The 14,971-nt window shown below is 32.9% G+C and overlaps 2 protein-coding genes across 2 annotated transcripts; both read right to left on the reverse strand.

The window, feature by feature from the left end:
• Positions 1–5,396: 5,396 nt before the first annotated feature.
• LOC118483297 lies at positions 5,397–7,841 on the reverse strand. The gene is made up of 2 exons (XM_035978938.1): positions 6,617–7,841; positions 5,397–5,766 (listed from the first exon to the last, which is right to left on the reverse strand). Exons 1-2 carry the CDS (start codon positions 6,960–6,962, stop codon positions 5,753–5,755), a joined length of 360 nt encoding a protein of 119 aa, XP_035834831.1. The 5' UTR covers positions 6,963–7,841; the 3' UTR covers positions 5,397–5,752.
• A 131-nt stretch (positions 7,842–7,972) lies between these two features.
• On the reverse strand, positions 7,973–8,944 carry LOC110881233. Its single transcript, XM_022129557.1, has one exon. It carries the CDS (start codon positions 8,942–8,944, stop codon positions 7,973–7,975), a length of 972 nt encoding a protein of 323 aa, XP_021985249.1.
• Positions 8,945–14,971: the final 6,027 nt, after the last annotated feature.

The raw sequence follows: 14,971 nt of genomic DNA on the forward strand, positions 1-14,971 counted from the left end.
AGCTCAAAACTCTTGAAGATTGTTTAGATCGGAAATTGTTTGATGGCAACGCGTAACTGCTAGGAAAACTGATAAGCTTAAGAAACTCTGGGAGTTCGTTGTGGACGAACGTGTCATAATCGAAAGTATCACCCTAGGAGGGTGCGGTACGCTATAGTAAACATGGTAATCTTAGTTTTCGACGCGTGGGAACATTCGAATTACTGGGATGAAACGGTGACATGGATGTAAAACCGTGTTGTCTGATGAAACCCTTATGATATCCTTGTCGGAATCTGAAGTCATCAGAACGGTTGTATTTATCAGGGAACCTATCGAAAACACGGACTAAGGAGTCAAGGTTCGCTAGCACAAGTTGTATGACAATTGTGTGGGTTGTTAAACCTCAATACGGGGACTGGAGTCTGCATAGAAATATAAGGATCTGTTGAAACTTTAAAACCTTCTATGGTTCAAGAGGTTGAACCAACCATGATTATCACTGGTGAATTTCGGGACGAAATTCCTCTTCAAGTTGGGGATGATGTAACACCTGAGGAAAATCCGCAACAACCTCCGCAACAACCTTGACTCCTCACTTCATCTTTCTATGCATACTTGTCAAAATTTCGGGACGAAATTTTCTTCAAGTTGGGGATGATGTGACACTCCGAACTTTCGAGGTGATTCTCATTTAACTTCGTGGCACTTAACTCGTATCACTATTGTTCACATTTCACTGCATGATGTCAATACGTATATGCTTGTTAACCATTAAACCTCTTAGAATTATATGGCATCATTAGGACTAGTCGATTGTGAAATTATCATACTAAATGAGATGTAAACACTAAAAAGCCTACATTATTTAAATAAACAAGTTGGAGCCTACATTATTTTAAATAGACAAGTTGGTTAATCATGTACACTTATTGGCCACATATACTTGGCCCAGACGGTTTGTGATGGCATTCATTCGGCCCAAATAGAACCCACAGGAAGCCCACTCCTAGGTGATTGGTGGTCTGATGTACGTACACATATATGACCCATGTAATCTACTCTAGTATGCGATCACACAAGAAAAACCCTAGTATTCATCTAGTCTCCTTCCTTCGCGGACGGCAGCGGCTATCCTTCTTCACCCGAGACACCTTGAACTTTTGCATTAGGCACCCTATAATCTGGTTAGTACAATTGATCATTCCATTAATTGTTTGATGCGATCATGACTCGTTATGTGAACTAGTTTGGTGTTAGTGATACATTAACGAGGTGTAACAGTGGCCGATGATAATGTATATATATGTGTCGTATTAATCGAGTCGCACGAATTGCTCTGTACCGTAGGTACCGGACTCGCGGGACAGGTTGTGGCCGATTAAGGTTATGATTGTACATGTAAATTGTCCGTTGATGCGATGATAATATACCAGATCGTTTAACGGATTGTTATGTGTACTTAGAGTAGAATACTTGCTTTGGATTGCATGACACACTGTGCGATATAACATGCATATTGTATGATTCGTAGGCATTGACACCAGTTACATTATGTTGATAATTGTATACCAGAACTGTATTGTATGTGTGATAGCTGGGTAAATTGATTAGACAGGAACATGTGGTAGCATATGAAGGCCTCATGAGCATAAATTAGTATTTCATTACAAAAGAAATTACAAAAGAAAATTGGTCCAATGATGTATGATAACAATAACAGTGGTCCAATGGTGGCATGGAAACCATAATAATGGTCGGCCATGGTGAGATTTAGATAGACATATACATGTATTAGTCTTGTTAATCGCTATAATGGTGTGAACTATTGTAAATAAATTGTGATTTGATTTAATGAACCATGTGCACTTCTGAATATGTGTCAGAATTAATAAAATGCTTTAATTGAGATGTGTTGTGAGTGGCATGTAAGTTGATATCAAATAGGTTGACTTTTGATGAAAGTTCTATTACTGAGTGCATGATTAGGGGGTTGGCATATAAAAGATGATATGCTAATAGATGATACTGTGTGATATTTTTGGGCTGATTACATGCAATAACTGCTCATGGAATTCGTGTTTGTGCATGGCAGCATAGTAGTTACTGTACAAACTTCATAGCATGTTAAATTAGGCTGAGACACTTTTGTGGATATTGTTGTTGATTGGGATGTTTAAGTGGGCTGCGCACAATTTAAAGGGGGCGGGTTAGGTGTTGTGGCTAGGTTTGATGTGGGATTAAACTTGGGTCGCACACCCAAGACTGAGTCACAAACATGATTTGAGTTATATTTGTTAGTTGGACTACACACACACTGTTACTATAAACTGGATCGCATACAACCTAAGAAATACATTGGGCCGCACAAGTCAAAGTCGGACCATTGGTTTGTACGTTACCTGTTTCGGATGTCAATGAATGAACTGTGCATGATTTGTATGTAAAAATCAACGTGACAAATTGACTTATGAAATAAATATATTTTTCCAGTTTCGATTGCAAAAATGGTTTTTGGCAGGTACTGTTAGATGAAGAATCTCAGCTACTAACTGCATTTACATGTCCAGATGGTCATTATCAATGGAAGGTAGTCCCTTTTGGATTAAAGCAAGCACCAAGCATATTTCAAAGGCATATGCAAAATGCTTTAAGAGGTTTAGAAAATTAATGTACCGTCTACGTCGACGATATTATAGTTTTCTCAGACTCAGAAAATAAACATTACTTTCATGTTTTATCAGTTTTAAAAACAATTGAAAAATATGGGATCATTTTATCAAAAAAGAAAGCAAATCTTTTTAAAACAAAGATAAACTTTTTGGGTCTTGAAATAGATCAAGGGACTCATAGTCCACAAAAACATATCTTAGAGAATTTACACAAATTCCCAGATACTTTAGAAGATAAAAAACATCTTCAAAGATTTTTAGGCATTTTAACCTATGCTGAAGGTTACATTCCTAAACTCGCAGAACTTAGGAAACCTTTACAGGTAAAATTAAAAAAGGACTACATATGGGAATGGAAACAGTCTGATGTAGACTATATAAAAAAGATAAAGAAAAACCTAACCAGTTTTCCAAAACTTTATCTTCCAAAAGAAAATGAATTTTTAATCATAGAAACAGACGCTTCTCATGATTATTGGGGAGGAGTTTTGAAGGCCAGAACAACCGAAAAAGAAGAAATATGTAAGTATACTTCTGGAAGCTTTAAACAAGCAGAAAAAAAATTACCATAGTAATGAAAAAGAATTACTTGCGGTAAAAAATACTATTTCTAAATTTTCTATTTATCTCACTCCTGTAAAATTTCTAGTCAGGACAGATAATAAAAACTTTACTTATTTTCTGAAAACAAAAATTTCAGGAGATAACAAACAAGGTCGTCTTGTCAGATGGCAAATGTGGTTTTCAAGATATTCTTTCGACATCGAGCATCTTGAAGGGTCCAAAAACGTGCTAGTTGATTGCTTGACACGAGATTTTCAAAATACGTAAACAAATACGTATTTCAAATAAATTTTTTCTAAAAATAGAAACTTTTCATGCCTATTTAAGGAGCACATACCCTTCAAACTAAAGGCATCACCAATCACTTTCACAAACAGAAAAACTTATTTTTTGAAAAAATGGAGAATTTAAAGGCTTTACGCCTAAAAGAAAAAATTCTTTTGATAGAACTAAAAGCTATTCGAGATCAGATAGCCCTCTATGACGAAAGTCTAGAAACAACAGCTAATTCAGAGCAGGAATCCGCAAGGAAACAATCTGAATCTATTCCCCCTCAAACGGCAAAGGGTAAAGAAATATCAAGTCCGTTCACTCCTGTTGCTTTGGAAAAAAGCAAAAATAGAGTAAATGAAGAACTAAAATCTTCATCTAGCCCAGAAGCAAACGGCTCTGGTAAAGGCACATCAAATCCGTTGATGGCTGACAGTTTGCCAAAAACTGAAAAGGTCTCTCTCAGACCAAGTTACTCCCAAGTCACACAAAAACCAGAAAATCCTAAAAATACCAGATTTTATGTCATTTTTGATGGTGACCATAGAGGAATTTATGAAGATTGGGCCGTAGTCAAAAATTATGTTGAAAAAACTGACTATCCATTCAAAAAATTTGGGTCGTTATTACAAGCCCAACAAGAAGCCACCCGATATTCAGCAACATGCGGGCAAAAAGAAATACCTTTAAAGGTAACCATTTTTTCTGAACCTTTGATACCCAAGAAAAAAGAAAGGGTTATTGAATTCAGAAACAACACTTTCTCAAAACCAACAAAAATTGAAGAGAAAGAAGAAAAAGATATTATTTCTTTAGACGAATTCAGAGCAATCTGGTCAAAGGCTAGAGCCATAAGCCAAGACGATTTCGAGTTCGAACATATTTACACAGAAGACAAGGCTACTAAAAGTCTTATTATCTTTTGTCCAGATGCAAACCCAGAACTAGTTTCTCTAGCATTCTCCGCTGGATTAGCAAAGTTCATCTACCCTTCTCCCAATTTACTTGAAACAAGTAATTTATCTGAAGGAATGAAGAAAGCCATCAAGAATTTTCGAAAGTAATTTATTTGATGGCTTTCTTCATTCCTTCAGATAAATTACTTGTTTCAAGTAAATTAGGAGAAGGGTAGATGAACTTTGCTAATCCAGCGGAGAATGCTAGAGAAACTAGTTCTGGGTTTGCACCTGGACAAAAGATAATAAGACTTTTAGTAGCCTTGTCTTCTGTGTAAATATGTTCGAACTCGAAATCGTCTTGGCTTATGGCTCTAGCCTTTGACCAGATTGCTCTGAATTCGTCTAAAGAAATAATATCTTTTTCTTCTTTCTCTTCAATTTTTGTTGGTTTTGAGAAAGTGTTGTTTCTGAATTCAATAACCCTTTCTTTTTTCTTGGGTATCAAAGGTTCAGAAAAAATGGTTACCTTTAAAGGTATTTCTTTTTTCCCGCATGTTGCTGAATATCGGGTGGCTTCTTGTTGGGCTTGTAATAACGACCCAAATTTTTTGAATGGATAGTCAGTTTTTTCAACATAATTTTTGACTATGGCCCAATCTTCATAAATTCCTCTATGGTCACCATCAAAAATGATATAAAATCTGGTATTTTTAGGATTTTCTGGTTTTTGTGTGACTTGGGAGTAACTTGGTCTGAGAGAGACCTTTTCAGTTTTTGGCAAACTGTCAGCCATCAACGGATTTGATGTGCCTTTACCAGAGCCGTTTGCTTCTGGGCTAGATGAAGATTTTAGTTCTTCATTTACTCTATTTTTGCTTTTTTTCCAAAGCAACAGGAGTGAACGGACTTGATATTTCTTTACCCTTTGCCGTTTGAGGGGGAATAGATTCAGATTGTTTTCTTGCGGATTCCTGCTCTGAATTAGCGGTTGTTTCTAGACTTTCATCATAGAGAGCTATCTGATCTCGAATAGCTTTTAGTTCTATCAAAAGAATTTTTTCTTTTAGGCGTAAAGCCTTTAAATTCTCCATTTTTTCAAAAAATAAGTTTTTCTGTTTGTGAAAGTGATTGGTGATGCCTTTAGTTTGAAGGGTATGTGCTCCTTAAATAGGCATGAAAAGTTTCTATTTTTAGAAAAAATTTATTTGAAATACGTATTTGTTTACGTATTTTGAAGATCTTATTCTAGATGCTCGATGTCGAGAGAATATCTTGAAAACCACATTTGTCATCTGACATGACTACCTTTTTCTTTTTATTGATAATGATCATCTTGGGCATGTGGATGTAGTTAATAACTGAGATTCTTCATTTAGCAATACCTGCCAAAATCAAAATAAAAGAGTGGACATAATTCATTCTGAGTCTTCTGTTGAAGAGTCAGAGGATGACAAGTTGTCTCGTATTTCTAATGCATATACTTGCGTATAGCCATCAAAAATATTTTCAGAAGGAAAATATCCCTCAATTTCGGCTTCTAAGATAAATTTTATCTTTTCCGGAAATTTTTGTTGGTTGGGACATTTGTTGGCATAATGTCCTTCTTCGGAGCATATCCAACAACGACATTTTTTCTTACCTTGAGGACAGACCTTAGGTTTTTCTTTAGAAAAGTATTTTCCCGGTGAAAATTTTCTTTTCTTGCTTTTCAAAAACGTTTTTTAGTTTTTGTTTTATATTTATTTTTGTATTTCTTTTTGAAATAACCTTTATCTTTTGTTGGTTCACAACCAAAAGATAATTGTGGTAACTCAGCGAGTTTTTTACAACAGTCTTTATTAAAACGTTTTAACTGTTTTTGTTTATTAGAAAGATCACAATAGGATGCAATTTCTTCTTTAACAATTCTTGTAGCAAACCCAAGGGAATGCATTGTAAATTGATTCTTTTCCTTATTCCATCGTTCTTTCGCCTTTTCTCCTACGATGGGAATTTTCATTAGGTAAGCCTCAATCCATGAATGGAATTCACCTGTGCCTAATTTATATAAATTTGTTTCATAAAGACAAGTGAAATCATCTAAAAGACCTATGTCACAAAGCTGTGCTTTAGCAAGATTTTGTCTTGCTTTTTCTAGCATTTTTTTATTTTCTCGGTCTTTATCTGTTATGAGGTCGAGACCTAAAAACATCATATATATTGCATTTATAATTTGATCAAAAAGATCCTCACCTTGTAAATTTTCATCCCAAGTTGTTCCTTTGATGAAGTTTTGTACAATTCCTGCAGACTTATGTTCTAATAATAATAATAAAGCCTTAGCCTTAGAGAATTCTTCTGAATTAGTCTGAATGATTAGACTGATCTCAGTGTTCCATTTATCAATTACCTCTTTTCTTTTGTCGAGGTTGAAGATACAATCAATTTTAATAGTATTAATAGTAGTTGCACTACCATTACTATTAGAATCAGGTATACCCTTATGGTATGGCATGGAAAATTCTGTGTCCTTTTTTCTATGCCTGTTACTTCTGCTAGTAAAAGCATTGTTTGCTCTCTGTCTTGGAGACATTTCCATATCTGAAGAGCTTTCTTCAGTTTCGGGTTCTTCTTTCTTTATAGGAAAGTTTCTTGGTTCTTCATTATTTAAAACAAAGATTTGTTCTTTATTTTCAGAAAAATATCTTTCATTTAAGATTTTATCTTCAGAGAGCTTTTGTTCACATTCTTCGTTATCTAAAGTAATGAGACTAACAAGTTCTTTTATCTGTTCAATTGGAAGGGTATCCAATTGTTCATCTAAAATTTGCTCCTATTTTTTAGTGATAGAACTCATTTTATCCACAAGATAAAGTAATCTTTTTATCCTTTAATCTTTGAATATCTTTTTTCATAAAAGAATTTTTCTTTTTAGATCAGTTAGTTCAAGAATTTTTTCAGAAGGATGAATGCTCCAATCCGAATGTAATTCATAAATTCTTTGATTATTTCTTTCTAGACAGAAATAAAGTCTAGAGATCTCTAGATTTATATTTCTAAAAAGGTTTTCCATTTGACCTTTATTGGTCATTTGAAATTGATCCAAAAGGCCATGATAATGCATTTGGACTTTTAGAACTTCCTAGAGATGGATTTCCAACGTTGAAGTTTGGAAATGAATACTTTTGAAAGCTTTTTTCATCATTAATTTTTTCTTTTTGCTTTTCGAGCATAAAGGTTTTTGAATCCATTCTTTCATCAATTTTGTCTGAAACATCTTTGATGATTTTTGCGGCAGTTGCCTCAAGATTTTCGTTTGTAGAAAGACTTTCTACCTTTCTAATCAAATCTTTAACAAGTTCCTCTAATTTCAAAAGAGTAGTCATGTTATAGATATAATTGCTTTTTTAGTTCTAAGCTCAATAATTTTTTGCTTAGAAGCAAAAATGTTTTTCTTAATAATTTTTATATTAAGAGATTTTGTTTTATGATTTAACATAAAATTTTCTTTAATTTGTTTTATTCTAGTAAAGCAAATTTGTATATTAGCCTCTTCAAAGGTGATTTGATCAAGATATTGTAAATAATCTAAAATTGGTTTTGAAGACATTATTCTCCAATAACTCCTTTTAAAATTCTACCGTACCCATCAATTCTTTCAGACAAAGAACGTATTAATTGTTCAGTGTTACTTGATTCTCTTATTTGTAAAGAGCTTCCAGCATAACTGTGTCTAGGTTTTGATACTAAAACTTGTTTATTTCGTGCAATATCAATTGCCCAGTTTTCTTGTAATTGTGATGGCTCAGCGAATTTACTGCCTTCAACAATTCCAATATCTGAGAATATATCCTCAATTGCTATGCTTTCTTTTTCTTTGTACTCAATTGAATGAGTGCTATTTGTTAAAGCATATGAGACTAAATAATTAATCGTAAATACTTTATTACCTGGTTCCATAAGATCAGTTCTTTCACACTGATGTATAAAACTTAAAGTTTTGTCGAAATCTTTTGAATCTCGATGTAAAGCAAATTTAGGATAGACAGTAAACATAAATTTACCATAAGCTAAATTTCCTTGAATTGCTCCAAGAAGAGCGTCTTGCCTATTGATAATTCTGTTATCAACAAGGGCCATTTTTATAGGAAAATTAATTCCATCTCTAAACTGTGCTTTTAGGAGGATTTTAACCGCTCCTATATGTACCATATTGAGAGACTTTCTCAACTCTGGTTTAATATGTAAAAGCTTTTTTGCTATTTCACCCTTTGTTAAGAGTGGCAAATAAACTTCACCCGAGGTATTGTTTATGTCAACTGAAAGTTCTTCAGTGTTAAAACAATAAAATATTTTATTTTTTCTAGAAAAGGCTCTAGAAACTAAACTTTGTAAAGTTTTTGGTTGATTAAAAACTTGTTTTGCGTCAAGCTTGAATTTAAGCTTGCTAATTTTTGTTAATTGATCAGAATTAATCATGTAATCTGATACAAAACCTTTTTCGTTTTCACTAAAGTTTATAACTTCAGTTATTTCTTCAGACTCATCTGAATCGTTTTTAAATAAACTGTTATTTTCCATTAATTTTTGTAGAAATAACACCTTATTTTTTAAAAAGGAGCAACAAGGCTCTGGTACCAGTAGCGGAATGGTTCTAGCAATTTTTAAATTTACTACACCAATAGTCGTAGTAATTTTTTGGTTACTAGCAAATAGTTGTAGTAATTTCTTGATTACTAACATAGTCATCATATGTTGACTTTTTTGTTCAATCAAACAATTGTTCATAATTGTCCAAAGATTCCATACCAATCGATAGATGACAAATTTGAATTGACAAATTTGAGTTAATTTGTCGATGAATTGATTTGGAAATAGCAATTTTATATCCGTTTTTGTAGTCTTTTATTGACTAAATTTTTGATTTCAAGAATCATTCGTTTGATAGTATAAATCATTTGATTTCGATATTGGTTAATCGATTTTGTTTGTGTTTGTTTGTAAAAACAGTTGTTTATAAAAATGCTTAAGGAGATATTAATATAAATATTTCGAAGTAATTTAACAGTTAGAATAAACCATACCTTTCCTCTTTTTCCGACTAGGTAAATCTTTAAGTTGATTTTTCCAAGTGACCAACCCAACCAATTCTTCCCTACACGGCCTCCTGCCTAAACGGTACTTTTTATGGCTCCAGGGCTCCAGGTTTTGCAAAAATCTTTAAAGATAAACAAAGGGATAAAAAGGAAACTGATATTTATTCATAACTGTTCTTCCCTAAGGAAGAACTTCTTGATATTTACATAATATTCTCCTTTAGCAAGGATATTACTCACTAACACTCATACTAGTTTACAAAGGAAAAGTTGGAAAAGGAAAATGATACGAGAGAAGGGGATGGGGATTGGATTCGATGTCTAAACTAAAGGAATTCAACTTCTTTATATAATAGAAGTGAATTTTACAAAAGACCATTATAGCCCTTAATCAATCGTCATGGATGACGTTTTTTCAATCGATGTACCCATGTGTTGGGTCCAGTTCTCGAGTGTCCTCATCTGAAAAGTAGCTGTCTTTTTCAGTGGGGTTTTTGTTTTCTTCTGAAGAAGATGCTTTGCAGTATTCGCACTGATGGTTCTCAAAGGTGTGTTGCAACTTTTGACAAAGTTGTTCTTTAGTGGCTGGGCCTGCTTCTACTTTATTGAAGATGATGTGTTGCTCCATCCTTTCTAAAGCTTCTTTTTCATGTAGTGGTAGAGGAGTTCCACTATAGCTAGTAATTATGCAGTTAGTGCTGCAATAATTTACTTTGTTAAAGCTTCCTACTTTAATTTTCTGTAGGTTTTCTAGGATTTGTAAAAATCCTTTGGTCCTGATATGTAACCATTTTTCATAGTCTTCATAGTCTTCTTTTATCACCCTTGAAGGATTGACCGTTCTTGCTTTGGCTATGCCAATTTCTAAATGATGGTAGCTTGGAAAGGTTTTTCCTTGGTACCAGTCAGGGAGTGTAGAAGTACACTTGATGAAGATGTTTGCATCTCTTGCAGCAGCAATTTTCTTTCGAAAATTCTTAATGGCTTTCTTCATTCCATCGGATAAATTACTTATTTCAAGTAAATTGGGAGAAGGGTAGATGAACTTTGCTAATCCAGCGGAGAATGCCAGAGAAACTAGTTCTGGGTTTGCACCTGGACAAAAGATAATAAGACTTTTAGTAGCCATGTCTTCTGTGTAAATATGTTCGAACTCGAAATCGTCTTGGCTTATGGCTCTAGCCTTTGACCAGATTGCTCTGAATTCGTCTAAAGAAATAATATCTTTTTCTTCTTTCTCTTCAATTTTTGTTGGTTTTGAGAAAGTGTTGTTTCTGAATTCAATAACCCTTTCTTTTTTCTTGGGTATCAAAGGTTCAGAAAAAATGGTTACCTTTAAAGGTATTTCTTTTTTCCCGCATGTTGCTGAATATCGGGTGGCTTCTTGTTGGGCTTGTAATAACGACCCAAATTTTTTGAATGGATATTCAGTTTTTTCAACATAATTTTTGACTATGGCCCAATCTTCATAAATTCCTCTATGGTCACCATCAAAAATGACATAAAATCTGGTATTTTTAGGATTTTCTGGTTTTTGTGTGACTTGGGAGTAACTTGGTCTGAGAGAGACCTTTTCAGTTTTTGGCAAACTGTCAGCCATCAACGGATTTGATGTGCCTTTACCAGAGCCGTTTGCTTCTGGGCTAGATGAAGATTTAATTCTTCATTTACTCTATTTTTGCTTTTTTCTAAAGCAACAGGAGTGAACGGACTTGATATTTCTTTACCCTTTGCCGTTTGAGGGGGAATAGATTCAGATTGTTTCCTTGCGGATTCCTGCTCTGAATTAGCAGTTGTTTCTAGACTTTCGTCATAGAGGGCTATCTGATCTCGAATAGCTTTTAGTTCTATCAAAAGAATTTTTTCTTTTAGGCGTAAAGCCTTTAAATTCTTCATTTTTTCAAAAAATAAGTTTTTCTGTTTGTGAAAGTGATTGGTGATGCCTTTAGTTTGAAGGGTATGTGCTCCTTAAATAGGCATGAAAAGTTTCTATTTTTAGAAAAAAATTATTTGAAATACGTATTTGTTTACGTATTTTGAAAATCTCGTGTCAAGCAATCAGCTAGCACGTTTTTAGACCCTTCAAGATGCTCGATGTCGAAAGAATATCTTGAAAACCACATTTGCCATCTGACAAGACGACCTAGTTTGTTATCTCCTGAAATTTTTGTTTTCAGAAAATAAGTAAAGTTTTTATTATCTGTCCTGACTAGAAATTTTACAGGAGTGAGATAAATAGAAAATTTAGAAATAGTATTTTTTACCGCAAGTAATTCTTTTTCATTACTATGGTAATTTTTTTTTGCTTGTTTAAAGCTTCCAGAAGTATACTTACATATTTCTTCTTTTTCGGTTGTTCTGGCCTTCAAAACTCCTCCCCAATAATCATGAGAAGCGTCTGTTTCTATGATTAAAAATTCATTTTCTTTTGGAAGATAAAGTTTTGGAAAACTGGTTAGGTTTTTCTTTATCTTTTTTATATAGTCTACATCAGACTGTTTCCATTCCCATATGTAGTCCTTTTTTAATTTTACCTGTAAAGGTTTCCTAAGTTCTGCGAGTTTAGGAATGTAACCTTCAGCATAGGTTAAAATGCCTAAAAATCTTTGAAGATGTTTTTTATCTTCTAAAGTATCTAGGAATTTGTGTAAATTCTCTAAGATATGTTTTTTTGTGGACTATGAGTCCCTTGATCTATTTCAAGACCCAAAAAGTTTATCTTTGTTTTAAAAAGATTTGCTTTCTTTTTTGATAAAATGATCCCATATTTTTCAATTGTTTTTAAAACTGAGAAAACATGAAAGTAATGTTTATTTTCTGAGTCTGAGAAAACTATAATATCGTCGACGTAGACGGTAAAGTAATTTTCTAAACCTCTTAAAGCATTTTGCATATGCCTTTGAAATATGATTGGTGCTTGCTTTAATCCAAAAGGGACTACCTTCCATTGATAATGACCATCTGGACATGTAAATGCAGTTAGTAGCTGAGATTCTTCATCTAACAGTACCTGCCAAAAACCATTTTTGCAATCGAAACTGGAAAAATAGGTTTTTCCTCTTAAAAGAGTTAGTAGTTCCTGCATACAAGGAAGATTATGGCTGTCTCCTTTAGTAGCAGCATTAATGGCTTTATAGTTCACAACCATACGTTTTTTCCCTCTTCTTCTTTCAGCTTCATTTTCAACTAAGAATGCTGGAGACATGTGAGGTGATTTACTTGGAATAATTAATTTTAAATCAAGTAATTCCTTAATTTGTTTATTAAATTCTTCTCTGTCCTGAGGACTGTACTTCATAGGTTTTACCCTGATATCAGTTTTAGGATCAATGAGTTCTATTGATGCTTTCATCCATTTTTTGGATTTTTCAGGATCAATAGGATTTTCTGAACAAACTTTTTCAAGTAGTTCTTCGATTTTTTGAAACTTTTGTATTTCAACTAAAAATATCCTTTCTGCTTTTATAACTTCTCGAGCTATATTAGTTCCAGGAATTTGTTTTATCTTTGAATCTTTTTTCATGGATTCAAGAAAATTTGGTTTTCCAATTTGAAAAGCCTTTGTGACTTTTTTAATCAAAATCATTTCTTGATTAAGATGAAAAGATATTCTGTCTAACCATTGAGTGAAAGGTCCATAAAGTTGACAGAAGTTATTTCCTAGAAGTAAATCCATACCTGAATCTTGTTGGTAGATAGTAGGAATGGTAAATGGTTCTCCAGAAAAATAGATGACAAGATTTCTACAAACCTTATTTAACTTAATGACTTCCTTGTTAGCAACTATTACCTTAATATCTTTGGGAGTATTTTCCCATAGGTCATTAGGAATTATGTGTTTGCTTGCTAAACAAAGACTTGCCCCTGTGTCTACATAACAATGTATGGCGATTGCTTTATATCCTTTGAAAAAGATTTTTCCTTTGATATAAATTGAATTTGGATTAGTTATATTTGAATAAGCTAATTCAAAATCATGTGTTTTATGAATTTCTTCTTTTTCCCAATTAAAGGAGTGGACAGAATTCATTTTTTCCCCTAAGATAAAATATTATTTTTATCTTTTAGTCTTTGATTATTTCTTTCTAGACAGATATAAAGTCTAGAGATCTCTAGATTTATATTTCTAAAAAGGTTTTCCATTTGACCTTTATTGGTCATTTGAAATTGATCCAAAAGGCCATGATAATGCATTCGGACTTTTAGAACTTCCTAGAGATGGATTTCCAACGTTGAAGTTTGGAAATGAATATTTTTGAAAGCTTTTTTCATCATTAATTTTTTCTTTTTGCTTTTCGAGCATAAAGGTTTTTGAATCCATTCTTTCATCAATTTTTGTCTGAAACATCTTTGATGATTTTTGCGGCAGTTGCCTCAAGATTTTCGTTTGTAGAAAGACTTTCTACCTTTCTAATCAAATCTTTAACAAGTTCCTCTAATTTCAAAAGAGTAGTCATGTTATAGATATAATTGCTTTTTTAGTTCTAAGCTCAATAATTTTTTGCTTAGAAGCAAAAATGTTTTTCTTAATAATTTTTATATTAAGAGATTTTGTTTTATGACTTAACATAAAATTTTCTTTAATTTGATTTATTCTAGTAAAGCAAATTTGTATATTAGCCTCTTCAAAGGTGATTTGTTGATCAAGATATTGTAAATAATCTAAAATTGGTTTTGAAGACATTATTCTCCAATAACTCCTTTTAAGATTCTACCATACCCATCAATTCTTTCAGACAAAGAACGTATTAATTGTTCAGTGTTACTTGATTCTCTTATTTGTAAAGAGCTTCCAGCATAACTGTGTCTAGGTTTTGATACTAAAACTTGTTTATTTCGTGCAATATCAATTGCCCAGTTTTCTTGTAATTGTGATGGCTCAGCGAATTTACTGCCTTCAACAATTCCAATATATGAGAATATATCCTCAATTGCTATGCTTTCTTTTTCTTTGTACTCAATTGAATGAGTGCTATTTGTTAAAGCATATGAGACTAAATAATTAATCGTAAATACTTTATTACCTGGTTCCATAAGATCAGTTCTTTCACACTGATGTATAAAACTTAAAGTTTTGTCGAAATCTTTTGAATCTCGATGTAAAGCAAATTTAGGATAGACAGTAAACATAAATTTACCATAAGCTAAATTTCCTTGAATTGCTCCAAGAAGAGCGTCTTGCCTATTGATAATTCTGTTATCAACAAGGGCCATTTTTATAGGAAAATTAATTCCATCTCTAAACTATGCTTTTAGGAGGATTTTAACGGCTCCTATATGTACCATATTGAGAGACTTTCTCAACTCTGGTTTAATATGTAAAAGCTTTTTTGCTATTTCACCCTTTGTTAAGAGTGGCAAATAAACTTCACCTGAGGTATTTTTTATGTCAACTGAAAGTTCTTCAGTGTTAAAACAATAAAATATTTTATTTTTTCTAGAAAAGGCTCTAGAAACTAAACTTTGTAAAGTTTTTGGTTGATTAAAAACTTGTTTTGCGTCAAGCTTGAAT

This window comes from Helianthus annuus, chromosome 10 (genome assembly GCF_002127325.2).
Source record: "Helianthus annuus cultivar XRQ/B chromosome 10, HanXRQr2.0-SUNRISE, whole genome shotgun sequence".
NCBI lineage: Eukaryota > Viridiplantae > Streptophyta > Magnoliopsida > Asterales > Asteraceae > Helianthus > Helianthus annuus.

Coding starts and splice junctions, on each gene's coding strand:
- LOC118483297 (XM_035978938.1), bottom strand. CDS start 6,962: ATGGAAATGTCTCCAAGACAGAGAGCAAACAATGCTTTTACTAGCAGA.
- LOC110881233 (XM_022129557.1), bottom strand. CDS start 8,944: ATGGAAAATAACAGTTTATTTAAAAACGATTCAGATGAGTCTGAAGAA.